Here is a 19,117-nt window from a genome sequence, read left to right on the forward strand (position 1 = left end):
GCTTGCATCCAAGGACCAAGGGAATCATACACTCTGGTTCAGCCGACTGGGTCGATTCGTCAATCAAGACGGTACGGAACTTGAGTTTCGCCAGACGAGGATCACCAGCACCAACGCAAGTACAGCAGATAACGTCAGCGTTATTCAGGATCTCGCGCTCCGCTGAGCGAGTTAGTTGTTTCAGTCGCTTCTCATCTTGACTGGACAATTCTCCAAGCTCGGCCTTTAGCTGATTGAGCTTGATTAGTTCGATGTTGGTATCGTTGATGCGGACTTGCTCATGCAAGGACAAGAAGCCAACAGGCGATTCGACATCCTCTCGCGATTTAGCTGTCACACGCACTGTCTTCAGACCTGTTCGGTGGATACGCTCGCAAAGTTGGTCAACCGCAACGTTCGAGGGGGCGCACACCAACACCTGACCGCCGTTGATCTTCGCAAGGTGGTAGATGATCGTAGCAGAGGTGACAGTCTTTCCCGTTCCCGGAGGACCCTGAATCAAACTCAAAGGTCTCTGCAGCACGCTTTTCACAGCGTTGATCTGACTACCGTTGAGTTCAGGAAGTCCCGGAACGCTGAACTTCTTCGGCATTTGGGTCTTCATCGGCGCGGCGGCAACTTCGTGTCCGAGAAGGCGATGGAAAATGTAACCGGAGACACTCATCTCATCCACGGCAAATGTCTTCATGGCCAGCTGCATACGATCAAAGGATGTAGACTTCCAGACGTAGTCGGCCGTAAAATTGTGCGTGCACTCTGTAGGCACAGACTTATGATCACCCTTTGCCCGCAACTCGATCGTCACCTCATCAGACTGGTTGTTCGGAATCTTGATGACATATCCAACTCCTTCCCACTTGGGCCGCAGTTCACCGGTATACTTGAGGCGCATCTCATCTCCCACAGCCAGTTTAACATCGCCAAGTTCAAGCTTAGGCAGAATGAAGCTAGCCAGATGCTTGTTGTTAAGACCAAGGTCCCAGCGTACGATCAGTCCATCCTGCGACTGAGATTCCTTCAATTTGCGGTCATAGTCGGCCTCAATCTTGACCAGAGGCCCAAAGATGTTCTGATACTGGAAGGCATCATCATAACGCAGAAGCACGGGTGCTGGCTCATCGTCCACAGCCGTGGCCTTCTCCAAATCCGAGAAAGTCGCCTGAGAATTCTCCTTCCACATTTCTTCCAGCTTAGCAATCAACTGCGGACTGAGGTGGCGAGCGCGGAGCTGCTCCTGGTCGGACGGGGCAGCAACCAGCCATGGCAAGAACGAACGGTCTTCAATCAATGGTTGCCAGCGCGAAGTGTCCCAGTTCATATCTTTGGAAGATGGCATAGCGGCGCATGGTTGACGGCATAGCAACACGACAACCGTGTCAGACTTGGCTGGGATGAATCCAAGAAGGAAAACGTTCTTAGTCCCGCAATTGTAGCATTCCAATATGGTATCCCCAAGCGACGAGGCCGGATGCAACTGAACTTCCTTGTGGCGTGCCCGAACGAGGTGATTGACAATATGGGAGGACGAAGTGTTACCACGGGCGCTGCAAAACCACTTGCTGCAGGCCAGGCACTTGACTACGCTGCTCGGGTTATGAATGCCGCAATATCTGTGGAGGAGCTCCAAGTCAGTAAAGATGTAACAGAGCAAACGCTACAATATACTCACGCGCAAGCATGTGGCGGGAGTTCTTTCTCCTCCTCAAAATGACCCTGATGATTCTTGTTGTCGGCTGCCTGAGCACTAGTTGTGCTCTCTACATCGTCGTCTCCGGAAGCCTCATCGTCATCGTCATGTCTCCGCGGACGGAACTGGGAAGCTGCGTCGTCCATCTCCGGCATAATCCTGTCATCCCCGAGTGCCGCCATGATGATGTAGGAAAGTAATAAGATTCGATGCTAAACCCCCAGTAATCACTACCCAGGTCAAGGCAGAAAGAGCGAAATCAGCGGAAGCGAAAGCGAAAGACGCCCAGGACACCGGAAATTATGCGGTCATACACGAGTCTGAAATGTCACGCGAGGCGATTTAGAAGATGTAAAGAGTGTGGAGGACGAAACAGCCGTGACTGTCCGAGGACAGAGGCAGGGGATGTTGTGTTCTCTTTATCGGGAGTCACCAGTGTGCCACAGCAGAGGGGCAACTGTATATGAGATTAGAACTGGAATCCAGTCAGATTCACTTCAGTCCGTGGAAATTTATAGAGCCAACTGGTGAAGAGGAAGCCTTACCTTCAAGTCACAGAGCCCTGCCGCCACTGAAGAGCTTAACGCAAGTGAATTGGGGCGTGTCCTGGTAGGCAGGGAATGATGGACAATCCACAGGACCGGACGGTGGATGATTTGCGATCGGCTCAGGCCAAGGCATTCGGAGTCGTTGCCGCCAAATCCCACACAACTCCGGTGGCCAAGGCGGACCAGACCGGCAGTTGCCGCAAGAAAAAAAGTTGCCCGCCTTTTGCGTTCCAGACCCCATTCTGATCTACTCAATCATTTTTCATATATATACACACGATGTTGGTATGTCGCTGCTTGGAATTTCAAAAATAGCCATCCCCCGTGGTTCCAGACCTCTTATCGCTAACCACCGATTCTCCAGCGTCGTCAAGCCCGTGAGCGTCGCGATTATCTGTACCGGAGAGCTCTCACTCTCCGCGATGCCTCCATTGCTGAAAAGCGAGCCCAGCTGAAGGCGTCGCTGGCCTCCGGAAAACCCCTCGACCCCTCCATCGCTGAAGACAAATCGCTGCGCGAAGATTTCAAGTACGATGAATCCATCACCCCGGATAACCAGAACAAGGATGGCGACGTCGATCTCGATGATGAATATGCCCTCACCTCCGGCATCGCCGACCCCCGTCCTATCGTGACAACCTCTCGCTCCCCTTCTGTCCGTCTGGGCACATTCGCTAAGGAGGTCCGTCTGCTTCTTCCAACCTCCATTCGCTTGAACCGTGGTAATCTCGTTCTTCCGGACTTGGTTTCAAGCGCAACTGCCGCCGCGCTGACCGACATGATTCTCGTGCACGAACACCGTGGTACGCCCACTGCGATGACGATCTCTCACCTTCCCCATGGACCGACCGCTAGCTTCTCCCTGCATAACGTTGTTCTCCGTGCGGATATCCCCAATGCTGCTCGCGGAACTGTGTCGGAGAGCTACCCTCACCTCATCTTCGAAGGTTTCAAGACCAAGCTGGGTCTTCGTGTGGTTCAGATTCTGAAGCACTTGTTCCCCCCGCGTGAGACCGGCAAGGTTGGAAACCGTGTCGTCAGCTTCGTGAACAAGGAAGACAACATTGAGGTCCGTCATCACGTGTTCGTCAAGACCGGATATCGGGATGTTGAGCTGGCGGAAGTTGGTCCTCGTATGACCATGCGACTGTTCGAGATCCGCGGTGGAACCTTGGAGAAAGGTTCTAGTGGTGATGTTGAATGGGCTCTTACCCAGTACACCAGGACGAGCAAGAAGAAGGATTATCTGTGAGCCAGTTTTAGTCTTGAGGACACCTGTGGCTTTCAGTTGGCTGTGTATAATCATTTACGAAGGCAAAAAGAAAAGTCTGATTCGGCGCATGAGGTGTTCAGGAAGGAGCTCAAAGGGGCGGCATTTACATTTGGCATATCTGATCGCTATTGTATACCCAATTGAAAGAAATTTTTCCATTACTTCTCTCCTTTCTACCTAGAAATCATGTAGCCATTGAAGTATGATCGCAGTGGTAAAAGAGGTAACAGATTGAAAATCTAGTATACGGCTGAAATACTTGAAGGCTCAGCCTCAGCATCAATTAGGGCTAGCCGACCGGATATATTTGTCTCGGGGACAGCCCAGAGTCTCTATTTCCGGACCAGTCAAATCGTATACGATTATCGACTCGTCACTGCCCGGCCTCTCACCATTCCCACCCTGTGCCGACTCGTGCTCAATGCCCTGCAATGGTGCATCTAGATAATCTTGCTTAACAGTCACCGTGTCATCGCCGTCGGGTACATCTACAACTCCTCGAAGGAAATTTGACAACAGTCCAGCCCGATCCTCGTAGTAGAACCAATTCTGGTGAGGAGGCAGTAACTTGTCATCAGTATCTCTCTTACCCTCTGGTAAGACATCATCCAGTCGCTCTTCCCACTCCTTACCTGTTTTGTCCTTGAAAGTCTCCTTGAACGCCGTCACCGCGGAGTCACGATCTGCTTTCAGCGGAGTCACGAGTTGGCTCTGTTGCTTGCCAATACGGCTGTACTCGAGATGTGTAGCGTAGACATGAGGTTCTCTATTAGACTCGTATACCTACATACAATTTCTCAATTAGCCCTTCTCCTGATACATATACCTCATCTGTCTGGATAGAAATAAACGATCGCGACTCCACAGCATTATGACTAACTCACCCTGACCACATATCTCTCCTTGCAGCTTTTGCCCTGCATCAACCGGACAAGCGTAGCATTGTACGCCACCCTCGATTCTTCATCCGTATAGATGTGATACCTTGCTACATCACCAGCCTGGATCAGCCTTTGTAATGCGCAGGAACACGATAACCGATAACATACACACCGCAGTCCCGGCTTTTACGCCCTTTCTCTTCCTACCAAAAGGATCCTGATTCTTCAGCTTACCTAGTAGCCTCATGTCAGTCACCAAAAACTTGCATTATCTAGTCAAATCCGTTCGACTTCGCTTCGTTGGTTGAACTCCACCCCAACGATCAACAACTTGGCCCCAGAGCAAAGGAGCAAACGTACCTTTTTTCCTAGGCTCTTCTTTCTCCCTCTTCCTTATTCTCTCTTTCTCGTTTCCTCTCTTCTTCTTCTCGCTTTTGAGTATATTCGCAAGAAGATACTCCGTCTCACGCTTCGGTCTCCGATTCTTAGATAAGAGAGAGTCTTCCAGCCAGTCATAGGAGACTATTTTTATAGTTCGTAGTCGTTTAGCTTCCCGAACTAGTATCATTCGGTTTCGTTGTCAGAAATATATGCGTAATTTGAATCCAATAGGTTCAGAGTACCTACTTGCTTCAACATCATCCTTAAACGCTTCTTTGGTGGTGATCAAATGAGTGGTGTCTGTGCTGACATCCTTGGAATATTGGCCTCCGTTGGCCCGTATCCACTGGGGTATTTTGTCTGAGTTCCCATCGAATTTGCCGAATGAGCTGGCATGTATGTTTTTGAAGGTCTTGCCCATTTTGAAGGGGATTTAGAGAGGTAGAGTCTCTTCAGCTGACCGTATGAAGAGTACGTTGAATGAGTATGAGGGAACCTAAAGGTATATAGCAAGTATAAAGTTCGGAGAAGAATATAATAAGTAGTACTATTATTACGATACTATTCAATCAATGGCCGAATGAACGAACACTGGGAAGAGAAAAAGGTGATTATCTCGTCAAAAAAGAGTGAGGCTACTGTAAGCTGGCAAGAGTGTAGGATATCTGAAGTGGCCGTGTCATTGTTTGGCATCATGGCTATGGTAGATCCGAAAGGTATCAACAAAGTGAAAGGTAATAAGACTCAAAAAAATTCAAATGAAAAGACCAATGATGCCTAGTAATCCCATGCTTGGGGATATATAGAGACGATCCAAAGCTAAAGTCCCTTCACGGCCTGCACAAATGCGCGGATTTTGTTAAGGTCCTGAGCGCCGTCTGACTCTACGCCAGAACTGACATCTACGCCAACGACCTTGCGACCAGATTCGCCAAGATTCTGGACAATGCCAGCAACATTGGTAGGATCTAAACCACCCGCCAGGATAACGCGCAAACCACTGTCCTTATCGAGGACATTCTGAACGCGGGACTGGTCCAGCAACTCACCAGTTCCCCCAACGCCAGAATCTAGTAACGGCAGGGAGTGGTAAGCCCTGCGGGCGATCGCAGGCTCGTCAAGTCCAAACTTGCGGATGACAGGCACTGGGATCAATTTGGCCCATTCAAGCGGCTCAGATCCGTGAAGTTGTACGACATCAAGTCCCAACTTTTGTTGCTGACTCAATATATACTCAAGGGGCTGATTCTGGAAGACGCCCACGAGAAGCGCCCGGCTAGGATGACGCAGAATTTTGGCTGAGTGATCAAAGTACTCCACAGATGTCGCAGCGGGAGGTTCTTGACATGTGTGAAGAGTTTGACTAGCAGGTTTCGGGGTGGACCTGACCACTTGGGATATGCGGAGCGCCACGTCATCAGGGACGCATCGCGTTCGTCCTTGCACCATGATAATTCCGATTAGGTCTGCTCCAGCCTCGATCGCTGCTCGTGCAGCTTCTTCAGAGCGAGTGCCACAGATCTTTACCAACGGCGATCTCCGGGACTCGCTGGAAACGGATTGTGTGCTGCCTCCAAGAAGCTCAGCAATGAAAGCAGCCGTGTCTGCTGCCCGCATCAGGGCTTCTCCTACTAGGATAGCTTTGACACCCTCCTTCTTGTAAGCCTCCACATCCTTAGGCCCGGAGATCCCACTGAGAGCACACACGATGGTGCTGCTGGGCACCTGATCCATGAGGCGGCTAGTAGTGCCGAGATCAACCTCGAAGCTAGTGAGGTCCCTGTTGTTGACACCGATAACCTCGGCTCCAAGATCAACCGCAATCTTCATCTCTTCGGGTGTGTTCACTTCAACCAAAGGCTCCATGCCAAGGCTACGGGAGTAGTGATACAACCGAGTGAGGAGTTCAACACTAAGCATCTTCACAATGAGCAAGACTGTGTCGGCACCGGCCAAACGGGCCTCTAGAATCTGGTATTCGTCAAAAACAAATTCCTTCCGCAGGATGGCAGGCCTGTTCGTCAAGCCCTCCAGACTTTGACGAACGGCACGCAAGTCGTCAATGCTGCCTTTGAACCATTCAGGCTCTGTGAGCACAGAGATGACACTGGCACCGGCCTTCGCGTATTGCCTGGCCTGAGCAGGCGCGCATGCATTTTCGGCTATCATACCCTTAGAGGGAGAAGCACGCTTGATCTCTGCCATAAGGGACAGTGGGTACGGCGATTGTCTAAGACGAGCCGGAAATGGGACCTGGGGAGGGGCCAAATTGAGGTCGTAGGCAGCCTGGAGGTCGGCTGGCCGCTGCGAGGGGATGGTCTTTTGCACGGCAACAGCGGCTCTCCGATGGTCGTAGATCCTTTCGAGAATGGACAACTTCTTGTCTGATTTCGGGGCAGAGTTTGAGGGAACGGTGGCCTTGGTCGTGCTGCTCTGCTCATCAAAATGTTTCCCGTTTCCTTCCCAGGTGCCTGCAGTAAGTTTGAGGAAGTTGCGGAACATGGTACGGCCGTACTCAGTGAGGATACTCTCGGGGTGGAATTGAACCCCCTCCACGGCCAATTTCTTGTGTCTCACGCCCATGATGACATCCTTGTTACTGTCGTCCGCCAACTGAACGGAAGAGGACACCTCCAGACAGTCAGGGATTGTCGCATGTGTGCCAGCAAGAGAGTGATAGCGAGTGACGGCGAGCGAGCCAGGTAGTCCTTCATAGGCGCCCTTGCCGTCATGTTTAAGCGCAGATGTCTTGCCATGAAGAATCTCGCCGGTGACATCAACTTTTCCACCAAAGCAAGTAATTATACATTGCTGACCCATGCACACACCGAAGATGGGAATCTTGCCGCTGAAGTACTGAATGGCCGCACTGCTGATACCAGCGTCAGTCTCGGGGTGACCGGGACCGGGACTGATGACCAGCTGTGTGGGCTTTTTGGCGATCAGCTCCTCCAAAGTGATCTGGTCATTACGAAACACATTGACGGTAGCACCCTCGAGAACTAAGTACTGGTAGACGTTCCAAGTAAACGAGTCGTAGTTATCAATCAAGATAACATTCGATGCGGTGCTCAGTTGGGCGGCCTTGGTGGGATGGTGGGGGGAATGATCGACGAGTCCGGAGTCCGCCATGACGAGAATCTGCGGAGGACAGGATCTTCAATTAGATGAAATCAAAGAGCAATGCGATAAGGAAAAAACAGCCAGGGCAATGCGCATAGAGACACACTCACCTTTTTGAAGTCGAACTGTCAGCTGCCGGAGTAAAGTGAGGGCGGAGCAAACATCGACGGTGGCTGCGGCCTGACTCAGATCCTCGGTGGATCGTGTCGCCTTCCGGATTGGGGTGGGTAAGCAAACGGCGCAAAACTTCAGCTCACCGCCTTGGGCTAAACCCAGATAGGCAGTCATTGTTGACCTCCAGCCAAACCCGCTCCTGGAATAATATTCTTGGGTTCCCGCCTTTGAGCTTGTGAGCTCTCTGCTTAACACTCTCAACTTGCCTGCCCTTTTGCTCCGGGTCTCTGTCGCTTTGGACCCTCGTGAGCAGCACATCCTTTTCGCATCCCATCGAGCATCTAGAATGATATAATTGTCTCGCCAATGGCTCCCGTTCCGGAAGCCTATTTCCCGTCCCTGGACAAGTGCTTCTCCGGGGACGTCCAGCTTCTGTATGGGCTTTATATTCGTCTCTCCCCAATTGACGAGCATTCACTGATTATCTATGCGATCCTAGATCCTGGAAGAGAGCCTTCCTTCACATATGCAAAATCGATAGCAACGTCGAAGATGTGGAAAGACTCCATGCCTTCCTATCGCATCCCGACAGTGTCCAAATCCTCTCGAATTGCCTCACCGGTTTTCCTTCTCCTTCCACCAAATCAAAATCCGACTTTGAATCTAAGACAGCCGCAATCAATGTTGAGACAAATGCGCAATCCTCGTATGATCTGAAGGAGATTAAAGCAGATGCTCTGTGGCTGAGCGAGAAGGCGGGTATTGATGAAATCAGCGCGCTCCGATTAACAGTATTAGAATGGCAAACCCGACCTGCCACGCGCCTTCTCAACCGTTTTGCCGACGAGGAAACAACCAGCTTGCAAAGCGCGGCGGGAGGTGACAATCTCCGTATGTCTCTCGCAGGACCTGCTCTGGCCGAAATTTTCAACCAGAAGGCAGTCCATGTTGACGAGGCTTCCGATTTCTCTTCTGAGACTAGCCGCCGCCTGCGGCTGCGCAGCTTATATTTATCGGAGAGAAGCCATGTCGTCAAAGTGGCTTGCAAGCTGCTTGCTTTGTATCTCAGAGATAACCAAGAATCGGCTTCCCAGCGTTCTTCGGACCTTCCCTCTCAGCAGCTGTCCAAGCTAGGTGACACAGTATTCAAAGGAAAGTCCAAGGGTGAAGGCTGGCGCACATTCAACAAGAGCTGCGTCGAAGCTGTGCGGAGTCGGCTGTCTTCGTTAGATGGTGGTGGTGGCTGGCTAGGCGCCACCGAGAGTAGCCAAGAAATCGAAGAATTATGGGCCACTATCCTTGTTGAGGAGGTAGTATATATCACACAGATGTTGTTCCTGCAACTTCAAGCGTCTACAGAAATTCCTGGTGCGGAGCTTCTGCTTTCTTGGCTTCGTCTGATGGTTGATTACAATTTTCTAGAGCCGATCCGAGTCGTGAGTACTGCCTTATTATATTTACCGTATGATCTTGTTGCTAATTACAAGAAGCCATGTCAGGATCCTCTGGAGCTGTTGGTCCCACTTCAAGGCTTCGTCTCTTTGACAACACTAGCTTTTCTGAAGCTGTCATTGTCGGTCCCATCGATCATCAACAATTCTTCACACAAAGGCCCGTCGGCTGAGACACCTTACTACCTCTCAAAGGAAGAGATTGGCCAGATAAACGAGCTCTTCTTGACAGCTGGTGTAGAATCCAAGATTGCTAATCCAGCTGCGTTTTCCTGGGGACTGATAATGCATACTATGAGGGAGCTTGCACTCAGCGACAGAGAAAGCCGAGAGTTGGAGCAATTCCACAGTGCAGTGGATTCTTTCCAATCGAATACACCTCATTCCAATCCATCCAAAGCCTCGGAGATCACTTTGTATGAAGAGTTGCTCGAGAACGCACGTACTCCGACCTGCACAGCGGACGAGGCGATAACTCTTCTAAGCTCAGATGCAATGAAGGATATGGTGTTTGAAACGGTCCTTATTCTGGCTACGAAAGTTGGAGCTACCTCAACAGTCACTGACATTCTAACAAGCCAATGGATTCAGCTCGTGCTTCTAGATTTCATCCGGACCACCGTGGTGTACCTAGACTATTCCCCTGAGATCGTTGGGTCTACACTGGCAGTTCTCCAGGGCTCACCGGTAGAATCGCAGTGGTTTCACGGTGCCCCGTTAAACCCCATCAGCGACCCGCGCTCGGTTTTTGTTAAGGATGATGCTCTGATGGACAACATTTTCCGCATAGCGCGTTCTCGCTTCCCCTATGAAACAGTGCCTTTCCTGCAGCTGTGCCGTGCATTGGTCAGCAAAGATCTGGTGAACGAGGAAGGCCTTCCGGTTATTCTTGGAGAGTTGGAGAACATGGATTCTTTTACGCAGGTCGTACCCCACGGATTCCAAGGCTACGAAACGATTCGCGAGGATGAGAACGCAAACTTCGTCACCCTTGTTCAGTCACTCCCCATGGTTGGCACATCTCCCCGAAGGCAGCTTACTGATCAGGAAACCAGTAACGCCCTGGTTGTTACGGGCTCTTCGCAGATACCGTCTTCAGCCATTGGACAAGTCGTCTCCGAGTCAAGGCCTGCGGTGGTCATGTGGCACCATCAGTATTCCTGCCTGAGCTATCTCGGCAGCTGGCTAGAGGAATGGAATGAGAATGGGGGTTTCTCAGCAGGCTATGGAGAAGATTCTGTGGCCGATTCGATAGGTCTTTTGGCCGATCTTCTCTTTGCAGCAAAGGACTCGCAAGCGCAAAGCGGCGATGGCTCAAGTGCTAAGAGAATCTTGGAGATCGCGAGCGATGGGCTATCCCGCCAAAGCGACATTATCTCGCTTGTTTTCGAAATTTTTGAGCGCAATCTACCCAACATCGGACCCAGAACAGGATCTGATATTGTGATGGAGTCCACAATTGCCTGTCTGCGATTCATTTGCGTCCTCATCGACGTTCTGCCAGGCAGAGTGTGGCCCCTACTTTCCCGCAGCAGCTTGCTGGGCTCTGATGGAAAGGGTGGCATCCTGACTGCGATTGTCTCAGCTACAGAAGTGACATCGGGAGATTATCCCTTCTTGCTGGGCTGTGTCCGTCTGTTCCAAGCAGTTGTTGACGACGCTGCTTCTCGGGCCGTGTTAAGAAGGAGCCCCAATGGTCCCAATGGGAAGGCCATTCTTCCTTCCGATTTCACTGCGGGCGTTCCCTCGCATATGCTGAGAGGAACTCTTTTGAATTTTGTGCGGGTGATGGTGGAGGTTTACAATAGCAATGGCAATTGGAGGTTCAATGTGCCGGAGCAGAAGCTTGAAATTAGCACGAAACTCGCAACAGTGTTTGAGAGGATACTCTACTATGCTTATGGCACGAACGAAATCACCAAGCTGGACACCAAGATCACGGGCGTCTTTTCTTCGTCAGCAACCTATCTTCTCAGTGTCTTACGGCCGCAGTCGGCCGCGGATTTGCCCTTCAATTCCATCCTTCGCCTTATTGTCGATGGCCTTCAGACACCGTCGACGCTGTATCTCCGCTACATGATATTTGTGCAAAGGCAGGTGTTAGCGACATTAAACCTCTCGATCAGGCTGCTACAGGCGGCCCAGCTCCTTGAACAGCCGCTATCCTTGCTGGAGGATCAACTGTTCAAGGCTACACCCGCTCTGATCAAACTGTATGCTTTGGATGATGCCTATCGGCTCCCGGTGGCTTCACTGCTCAATGTTCTCATAAGAGGCGCAGCCTTGGATCCGGCAAATGAGCCGCCGTCCTTGGTCGGTCACTTGGGAGCGGAATCCGCATGTCTTTTCCTCGATGTCCTTTCGCAGTTTGACAAGCCGCTCAGCGATTCCCACCTGCGCCTGAGTATATGGCACTTGCTAACAACCCTTGTCAGCAAGCGCCAACAGTGGCTGGCCGTCTACATCCTTACGGGCACCTCACCACGCCAGTCGCTGAGGAAAACCGACACAGACAAGGGAGCAGCGATGAGGGGTACCCCATTCCTGAAGATAGCACTTGATATGCTGTCGCATATTGAGCAGCTTGACCTTGAACTGGCTGTCGCGCTGCTGGAATTTGTCTCCCATGCTCAGGAAAACTGGCCATGGGCAACCCCAGAATTGAAGAAGCATTCCCTTTTCTTCACCAGCCTGGTGAACTACGTCTCGAAGCTGAAAATATCGTCCCTGACCATCAAGGAACAGATCTCTGCTACCCGAATTGCGGCTGTCGTGGCAGATATCTGCGCCGTGTATCTGCACTCAGCCAAGGAGATGCAGGACCGAGGATTTTACAAGACTTTAATTCCGCTCGTGTCTTGGTACTCCAAGGATGCGGTTGATGTGTCCGGTTATAATGCCTCGCTGCATGCCAATCTGAAGAAGAATTTCGAGATGAGGTATCCCGGGTGCAAGCTCGTGGACTTCAAGCGGACACCTTTGCAGTCTCGCTACCTTGGTCAAGACTATTACTACGACATCCAACTCGGCAAAAAGCTCCTTTCTTATGATTTCGCGTGGACTGGAAGTCGCAACCAGGGATTCGCCGAAGAATTCCAGCGGGCCAATCTGAACCTGTCTTTGGTCGAGGCGCAAGTGGTAAGTACTGACTGAATCAATCAACGAAACTGTTCTAATTGTTGGGATTTCGCAGAGCCTTCTTCATAGTTGGAAATTCTTCGCCGTCGAACACTGTGCGGACTTCATGGCAGACCGTGAGGTTCAAAAGTCGATGGCCATTGTTGTGCAAAGTTGCCTGGAAGCCAACACCCGAGGCGTCCCGCAGGAAGCGATCTTCGAGAGGATACAACAAACCCGGGTAGAATTCGCCCAAGCTCTACTCCAGCGACTGGTTGCGATCGGAGCCAAGGGTGCTGAAGTCTTCGGTCTCCTCAAGATCGTATGGGATGCTCTACGCACGCGACGCGCCACCTACGAGGACGCATTGATCAACGATGACACGGAATATTACCGATCCCTTCTTAATGTCCTCTTCCTCGCTCTCCAGTTCCATCTGGATTCACCCTCTCGAACAGCACCTGAAACAATTACCAAGAAACCAGAGGTATCATCCGACCTGGGAAACATCGTTGAGATTGTGAAGGTGGTCGTGGCGCAAGGGTTCAAGGCTTTGACAACCTACCTACATGATCAACCAGACAAGTGCACGCCGAAAGATTTCGCGATTCTGATCGCGATCCTGCAGAGCTCACTGCAAGTGAAGCACGTCGACCGCCTCTTTGAGCACATCGTCTACCATGTGGCCGACAATGACACCGCGAGACTGGCGACATCATTGTTCTCGTGGGCTGATCAGCTAGCTGTGGCCGGCGATCCGGTATACGGCGAGCTCAGCATGTCACTCCTGGTTAAAATGTCTACGATCCCTATGCTGGCAGAACATTTGGCCGTTGAGGTGGTTCTGTCTCGGCTCTCCACCTGCCGCCTCACGAACATCCTGCGCGATTCGAAAGGGTTTGGGCCTTTTGACCCTGTACCCCGCCTGTATTCCATCTGGACCGGTGGCATCCTTCCTCTGTGCCTGAACCTTCTCTACCACGTCGTTCGCACTGCCCCCGAGGTAGCGGCATTCCTCAACCAGTTTGAAGGCCAGCTCAAACGTGCTGCTGACTCTTTTGCTGCCGGTCGCACGACAGCCTCGGTCTCCCGAATCAGTCTGAGCATGGTCTCCGAGGCGTACTCACTGGCGCTTATCTCATACATCCTGACCCGATTCCGGGAAGCCGGAGCCAGCCTTGGCATTGATGCGCAGTCGATCCAGGAGCTCAAGTGGGACAAAGCTCAAGTGAAGGAGGATATCGAAGAACTTCTAGAACGGAAGCAGAATCTTCGGGCGCGGATCGTTGCGACGAGTGAAAAGGAGCTGGAGTTGTCGCGCCAGAAGCCGGTCGATGCAGCATCGGGCGCACAAAGTCGGCTGGAGGAGAAGATTGTGAGTGAGCTCAAGGCAACGTTGGCGTGCCTAGGAGGGGATGGTGACGAGGCATAATGACATTTAAAGTGACAATGGGTGTTCATAGCTGATTTTATAAGGTGTGCGGGGGATGGTTTAATCGATTTTCTATCTTTTCTCCTTGGTTCTCCCTGGTTCTCCCTCTCTTTTCGTATAGTGATGATGCCCCATTTCTTCCATATTCTCTTCCTCGTTTTCAGTCAGCATCATCTAGCCAGCATGCATCAATCTAGGTACACAGTGACTTGTCTCAGTATGTCTCAAGAATACCATTTATATAGATCCATCATTCCACAACGTCTGCATGCATGTCGCCATTTAACTTATAGATCTGACTGCACTGCACATAGCCGCGGACCTCTTCTCCTTTTCCGTGGTATCCCTGTCACACCTTGCTTTGTTCTGTCGGTATAATAATCTCCATACTATACAGAACATGAAAAACAGACTAGTACTCAAGCACAGGGGTGCTAATCAGTACTACTTAGTAGTAACTATTAGTAGTTACTATGCCTCAACAGTGCTCCATCCAGCAATGTGATGTGATGTGATAATCACGTAGGATAATCCACTACGTGTACTTTCATTCATATATATGTACTTCCATCGATTCCCCAAAGTAGGCACTGTTATACACCCATCATACATCCACATCCGAGGTAGATAGATCTTTCCCCCAACTGACTGTAGATACTTACCCTAATAGGAACACCACACCCCCGCTCCTGCTCTCACTGACACACTATCACCCAGCATACCTTGTTTCCCTCCTTACTCTTTTTTTCTCCTCAATTTTGGTTATTCCCTCGGTCCAGACACATTCGATGAACCGAGGAGCACAACCAACCACTACAACCGATTGGCTCGCTCGGTTCTTAACTTTCCTTCCTTCCTTCCTTCCTTCTCCAATAATCCCAAATGCGGGGAAAGCTTTCCCTTCCTTTCACCTTCTTTTTATTATTTCCCACACGCCTTACTAAGGTAAGTAAGTAGTGGGTGGTCGTAAGTACCTTCCCAGTGTAAAAGCAATAGTAACTATACTTCATTAATTCAAGACGTTCTGACAACGGGTATCCCGGAAAAGCAGGGATTATGAGTGTGGGGCGTCCCTCTAATTCATTATCCTTTATTCTTTTTCTTTGTGTTGTTGCTTATGTGCTGACGTGGATGCATGGATTGTGTTCCTTTCCCTTGTTATTTCCCCCTGTTTTGGGGGGTATGGACTTGACTGGTCCGAAATACAGAAGAGAATTATGAAGGTGTATGGCTGCATAGGATCCATGATGAGGGGGAATCAGGGAAAATTGACTTTCGGTGGGTTAATGAGTAGTAAGATGTTATATCATATACTATTGCTGCTTTTATTTGGGCTTGTATCGCCTCTTTCCCTCCCTCCCTCTCTCTCTTCTCTCCCTTCCTTACTCTTCTTCTTGGTTCAATCTGTCGATACGAGGTATTGTTGCAATTTCTTTTTTTTGGTATACTACTACTATATACTGCAAGGTTGGGTGTAAGGAGTCACTATTACTACCACTAGTTAAGTCACACAACATATCATCTTTCCAACCGGGAACACAGGGTTACTGCGACGGTTATTACTCGTTGTCCAACTGCATGGGATCACAACAGAGTTGTCTTTGAGTTGTTCATTTTGCGAATTCGTACATTCTCACACATTCCAACCATCTATTCAGCATCAGTATTACTAGTAGTCCTTACCGTGCATTGCTGGCAAAGATGCCATTCAAGTCGCGCTGGCAGATTGACATCCCCAACACCCATTTGGCCTCGGCTTTGCTGACTTCGCCGACTCACCCCCTCTCCAAGACGCACCGCTGCTTCTCGGAGGCTGCTCGTCCCGACACTCACTACTTCACCCCCCACGATTTCCGTCTATGGTGTCAACGATTTGCTGCAGGCTTGCGCAAGCATGGCCTACAGACGGGTGACCGTTTACTACTTTATTCCGGTAATGACTTGTTCTTCCCCGTCATCTTTCTCGGCACCATCATGGCTGGCGGCATATTCACCGGCGCAAATCCATCTTACGTCGCCAGAGAATTGGCCTATCAGTTGCAGGATTCCGGTGCAACATATCTGATCTGCGCCGAAGGCAGTCTGGACACAGGTATCGAAGCCGCGAGGCTGGCTGGACTCAACCGCGATCGGGTGTTTGTCTTCAATAATGCCATTTATGATGGCCAAGGACATGCCGTCAACGGCTGCCGCTACTGGGGCGACCTGATAGCGTCTGAGGACGAAGGCAGCGGATTCGCATGGGATGACTTGTCCAGCCCGGAGTTGGCCGATCGGACGCTCGCCCTGAACTACTCCAGTGGCACCACTGGCAGACCCAAAGGGGTCGAGATCACGCACAAGAACTATGTCGCCAACCTGAGACAGTTCAACCACCTCTCCTACCTCAATCCGAATTGGAAGGACAAGCAGTCCCGCTTGCGCTGGCTCTGTTTCCTTCCCATGTACCATGCCATGGCGCAGAACATTTTCATCGCGTCTGCCCTAAGTCGCGATATACCCGTATATATCATGCCGAAATTTGACTTTCTTAAAGTTCTCGAGTACACGGAGAAGTTCCGCATCAGCGATCTCATCGTGGTTCCACCGGTGGCGGTTGCTTTGGCCAAGCACCCTGCAGTCAAGAGCGGCAAATACGACCTGAGTAGCGTGGAAAGTATATCCAGCGGCGCGGCACCTCTAGGGAGGGAGGTATGTGTGGAGGTAGAGGCATTGTGGGAACCCGGACGCATCAACCTCAAACAGGGATGGGGCATGACCGAGTAAGATATCCACCCATTGCTTTTGTATATTCAGTGGCGAAGAATTTGCAGGCTAACGAAGTTTCTGTTTTTTCTTGCCTAAAGGGCTACGTGCTCTATGATGGGCTGGGATCCCAATGAGATATGCGAATCGGCGTCGGTGGGAGAGCCCAATCCCAACTGTGAGGCGAAGATCATGGCCGATGATGGCGTGACAGAATTGGGACGCAATCAGCGCGGTGAACTTTGGGTTCGAGGTCAGAATGTCATGAAGGGCTACTGGAGGAATCCGCAAGCCACGAGGGAGACCAAGACGGAGGATGGATGGCTGAAGACAGGAGACATCGCTTATGTTGACGACAGCAACAAGTTCCACATAGTTGACCGAAAGAAGGTGAGCTGAAAGAACAAGAAGGAAAAAAAGTCCCATACTCGCCACCAGCGATGCAGGCCAATATCCAACACATTGCTTCTGTCTCGTGTTGCATGGTGCTAACTGGCATGGTTTCGCTAGGAGTTAATCAAAGTCAAAGGCAACCAGGTCGCACCGGCTGAACTGGAAGCCCTTCTGCTGGAGCATCCCGGAGTGGCCGATGCTGCAGTCATTGGTGTTCCAAGGTGGGTTAATGAGAGGGGTTCAATCTAGCGAGCAATGGGCTGATGTGGTGTTGACGAATAGAAATGACGACGAGAGTCCCCGGGCCTATGTTGTACTAAAATCCGGACAAACCGCCACCGAGAAGGATATTATGGCGTTCATGGATGGCAAAGTGTCTGCGATCAAAAGACTTACCGGAGGAGTGGTATTTGTTGATGCGATTCCGAAGAATCCTTCAGGAAAGATCTTGCGCAAGGCGCTCCGCGATCGCGCTAAGGAGGAGATGCAGAGAGATTCTGTCGCCGCTAAACTGTAGGCGACTCCGCGGGGCCCTTCAGTACAAGCGGCACTTGCCCGGGACGTCAAGTTGCCCGTCCAGTCGCATTGGCCGACCCAACCGGAAGGATAAGAGTTGTCAGATTCGGATATCGCCTGTGGTGGGGTGCATGCAGCGTAGTATTTGGAATGGATATGGAAACTCAATAGATCGCCGATGTGCGTTTGAAGAGAACCCGGTGCTTGGGTCGTGGGCTTGGAAAATGGGGGTGGAGAGAGCGATCAGATCCCGACGATAGACAGTGATAGTACCAGTAGACCCATCCGAGTAATGCAGCATGAACGAGCGAATGAATAACAGTGAATGGAGAATGCTTCCGGGGCCAAAAATGACGCGGCGTGTTTAGTTTTAGTTGGTACCGTAGGCCAGGCCGGCCGAGGAGCCTGTGAGCCTGTCAGAGGGCAAAGACAGGGCAAATTGAGCGCCACACTGATCGCCGAGAACACCGCCACACTGGGGCGCTAGACGGATCTCGTTCCTGAGTCGCACATCTTCGGGGATTCTCAAGGGAGGCGCGGGTTGAGAAAAGGGAATAAAAAAAAAAAAGTGGCAGCCTGTCCAAAGTCAGATGTCATGAATGTCTCATGAAGCATGAATCCACTGTGCAATGGCGAGCTGATGATAACTATATTCATGACCCCCCCACCGGGTCAGGACCCGAAAACCGTGGAAGTCGAACTGGATCTGCGGCAATCCAGACGATCAATTTCATTTTCTGGAGGGGGGAAATTCGGGAGAAATGGCGCAGCTGAGGTAACTGGACGGGCCGTGAAGGGTAATAATGAGCGACGACTACCAGGAAGCTATGAAACAAACTGGTGAATAGTTAAGGAAGGGAAAAAGGGAAGGATGAGTAGGAAAAGGAGGAAGGACAGGGGAAAAGAGGCGTTGAGTTGTTGTGTTGTAGTAGTAGCAGGGAAGTTCTACACTTCTAGATCACGAGGCCGGTAATCTTACAGGCTACAGGGGGGGGGGTGGAAGAATTCTACTTACAGTATACAACATGTTGGGGTGGGACAGGTAATAATACGCGTGGGCACCTGACCGGAGGTATCCCTAGTCGAGATTGATTTGATTTTGATCTGATTTGCATTTAAGGAGAATTATAGATTGTTCCACACCCATACTACTGTACTACTACTAGCTAGTCAGTCGATACATACAGTCGATATGTTCAGTTCAGTGTCTAGTAGTCATGAATATCTTCTGGTAGTTATATCCATCCCGTCCAACGACTTTCTTTTCTCCACTCAGTCTTGGTCGCTGCACTACTAACTAAAAAGACTCCACTTCAACACGCTCGGTCTTACTCTGGCTTCAGCGGACAAATTAGAGACTCAAGACAAGACTAGACTCTCCTCTCTTCAGTCCGCCATCTCCTGGTCCCGACAAGTAGACTACCAGTCTAGTGTTCGAGCCTCACCTGGTCCAGGT

General features: G+C 50.8%; 7 protein-coding genes across 7 annotated transcripts; 5 read left to right on the top strand and 2 right to left on the bottom strand.

The window, feature by feature from the left end:
- Positions 1-1,614: 1,614 nt before the first annotated feature.
- Positions 1,615-2,019, top strand: BO88DRAFT_183141 (uncharacterized protein). Its single transcript, XM_025701757.1, has one exon. The coding sequence runs from the start codon at positions 1,678-1,680 to the stop codon at positions 1,885-1,887; it is 210 nt and encodes a 69-aa protein (XP_025557946.1). The 5' UTR covers positions 1,615-1,677; the 3' UTR covers positions 1,888-2,019.
- A 438-nt stretch (positions 2,020-2,457) lies between these two features.
- Positions 2,458-3,622, top strand: BO88DRAFT_374801 (snoRNA-binding rRNA-processing protein IMP4). The gene is made up of 2 exons (XM_025704313.1): positions 2,458-2,520; positions 2,600-3,622. The coding sequence occupies exons 1-2, from the start codon at positions 2,515-2,517 to the stop codon at positions 3,485-3,487; spliced, it is 894 nt and encodes a 297-aa protein (XP_025557947.1). The 5' UTR covers positions 2,458-2,514; the 3' UTR covers positions 3,488-3,622.
- A 165-nt stretch (positions 3,623-3,787) lies between these two features.
- Positions 3,788-5,191, bottom strand: BO88DRAFT_474770 (BRCT domain protein; the record flags this gene model as incomplete). The annotated part of the gene is made up of 5 exons (XM_025711844.1): positions 3,788-4,291; positions 4,393-4,492; positions 4,560-4,623; positions 4,750-4,947; positions 5,017-5,191. 5 exons carry the CDS (start codon positions 5,189-5,191, stop codon positions 3,788-3,790), a joined length of 1,041 nt encoding a protein of 346 aa, XP_025557948.1.
- Positions 5,192-5,319: 128 nt separating this feature from the next.
- On the bottom strand, positions 5,320-8,069 carry BO88DRAFT_374804 (bifunctional anthranilate synthase/indole-3-glycerol-phosphate synthase). The gene is made up of 2 exons (XM_025704314.1): positions 8,004-8,069; positions 5,320-7,911 (listed from the first exon to the last, which is right to left on the bottom strand). The coding sequence occupies exon 2, from the start codon at positions 7,900-7,902 to the stop codon at positions 5,590-5,592; it is 2,313 nt and encodes a 770-aa protein (XP_025557949.1). The 5' UTR covers positions 7,903-7,911; positions 8,004-8,069; the 3' UTR covers positions 5,320-5,589.
- Positions 8,070-8,249: 180 nt separating this feature from the next.
- Positions 8,250-14,259, top strand: BO88DRAFT_491592 (nucleoporin). The gene is made up of 4 exons (XM_025712873.1): positions 8,250-8,441; positions 8,507-9,443; positions 9,498-12,596; positions 12,652-14,259. Exons 1-4 carry the CDS (start codon positions 8,374-8,376, stop codon positions 14,005-14,007), a joined length of 5,460 nt encoding a protein of 1,819 aa, XP_025557950.1. The 5' UTR covers positions 8,250-8,373; the 3' UTR covers positions 14,008-14,259.
- Positions 14,260-15,090: 831 nt separating this feature from the next.
- Positions 15,091-15,597, top strand: BO88DRAFT_183195 (uncharacterized protein). Its single transcript, XM_025701758.1, has one exon. It carries the CDS (start codon positions 15,225-15,227, stop codon positions 15,483-15,485), a length of 261 nt encoding a protein of 86 aa, XP_025557951.1. The 5' UTR covers positions 15,091-15,224; the 3' UTR covers positions 15,486-15,597.
- On the top strand, positions 15,449-17,662 carry BO88DRAFT_447132 (acyl--CoA ligase; the record flags this gene model as incomplete). Its single annotated transcript, XM_025710339.1, has 4 exons — positions 15,449-16,769; positions 16,854-17,142; positions 17,263-17,366; positions 17,428-17,662. Exons 1-4 carry the CDS (start codon positions 15,709-15,711, stop codon positions 17,660-17,662), a joined length of 1,689 nt encoding a protein of 562 aa, XP_025557952.1. The 5' UTR covers positions 15,449-15,708.
- Positions 17,663-19,117: the final 1,455 nt, after the last annotated feature.

Source organism: Aspergillus vadensis, assembly GCF_003184925.1.
Source record: "Aspergillus vadensis CBS 113365 unplaced genomic scaffold BO88scaffold_32, whole genome shotgun sequence".
Taxonomy (NCBI): domain Eukaryota; kingdom Fungi; phylum Ascomycota; class Eurotiomycetes; order Eurotiales; family Aspergillaceae; genus Aspergillus; species Aspergillus vadensis.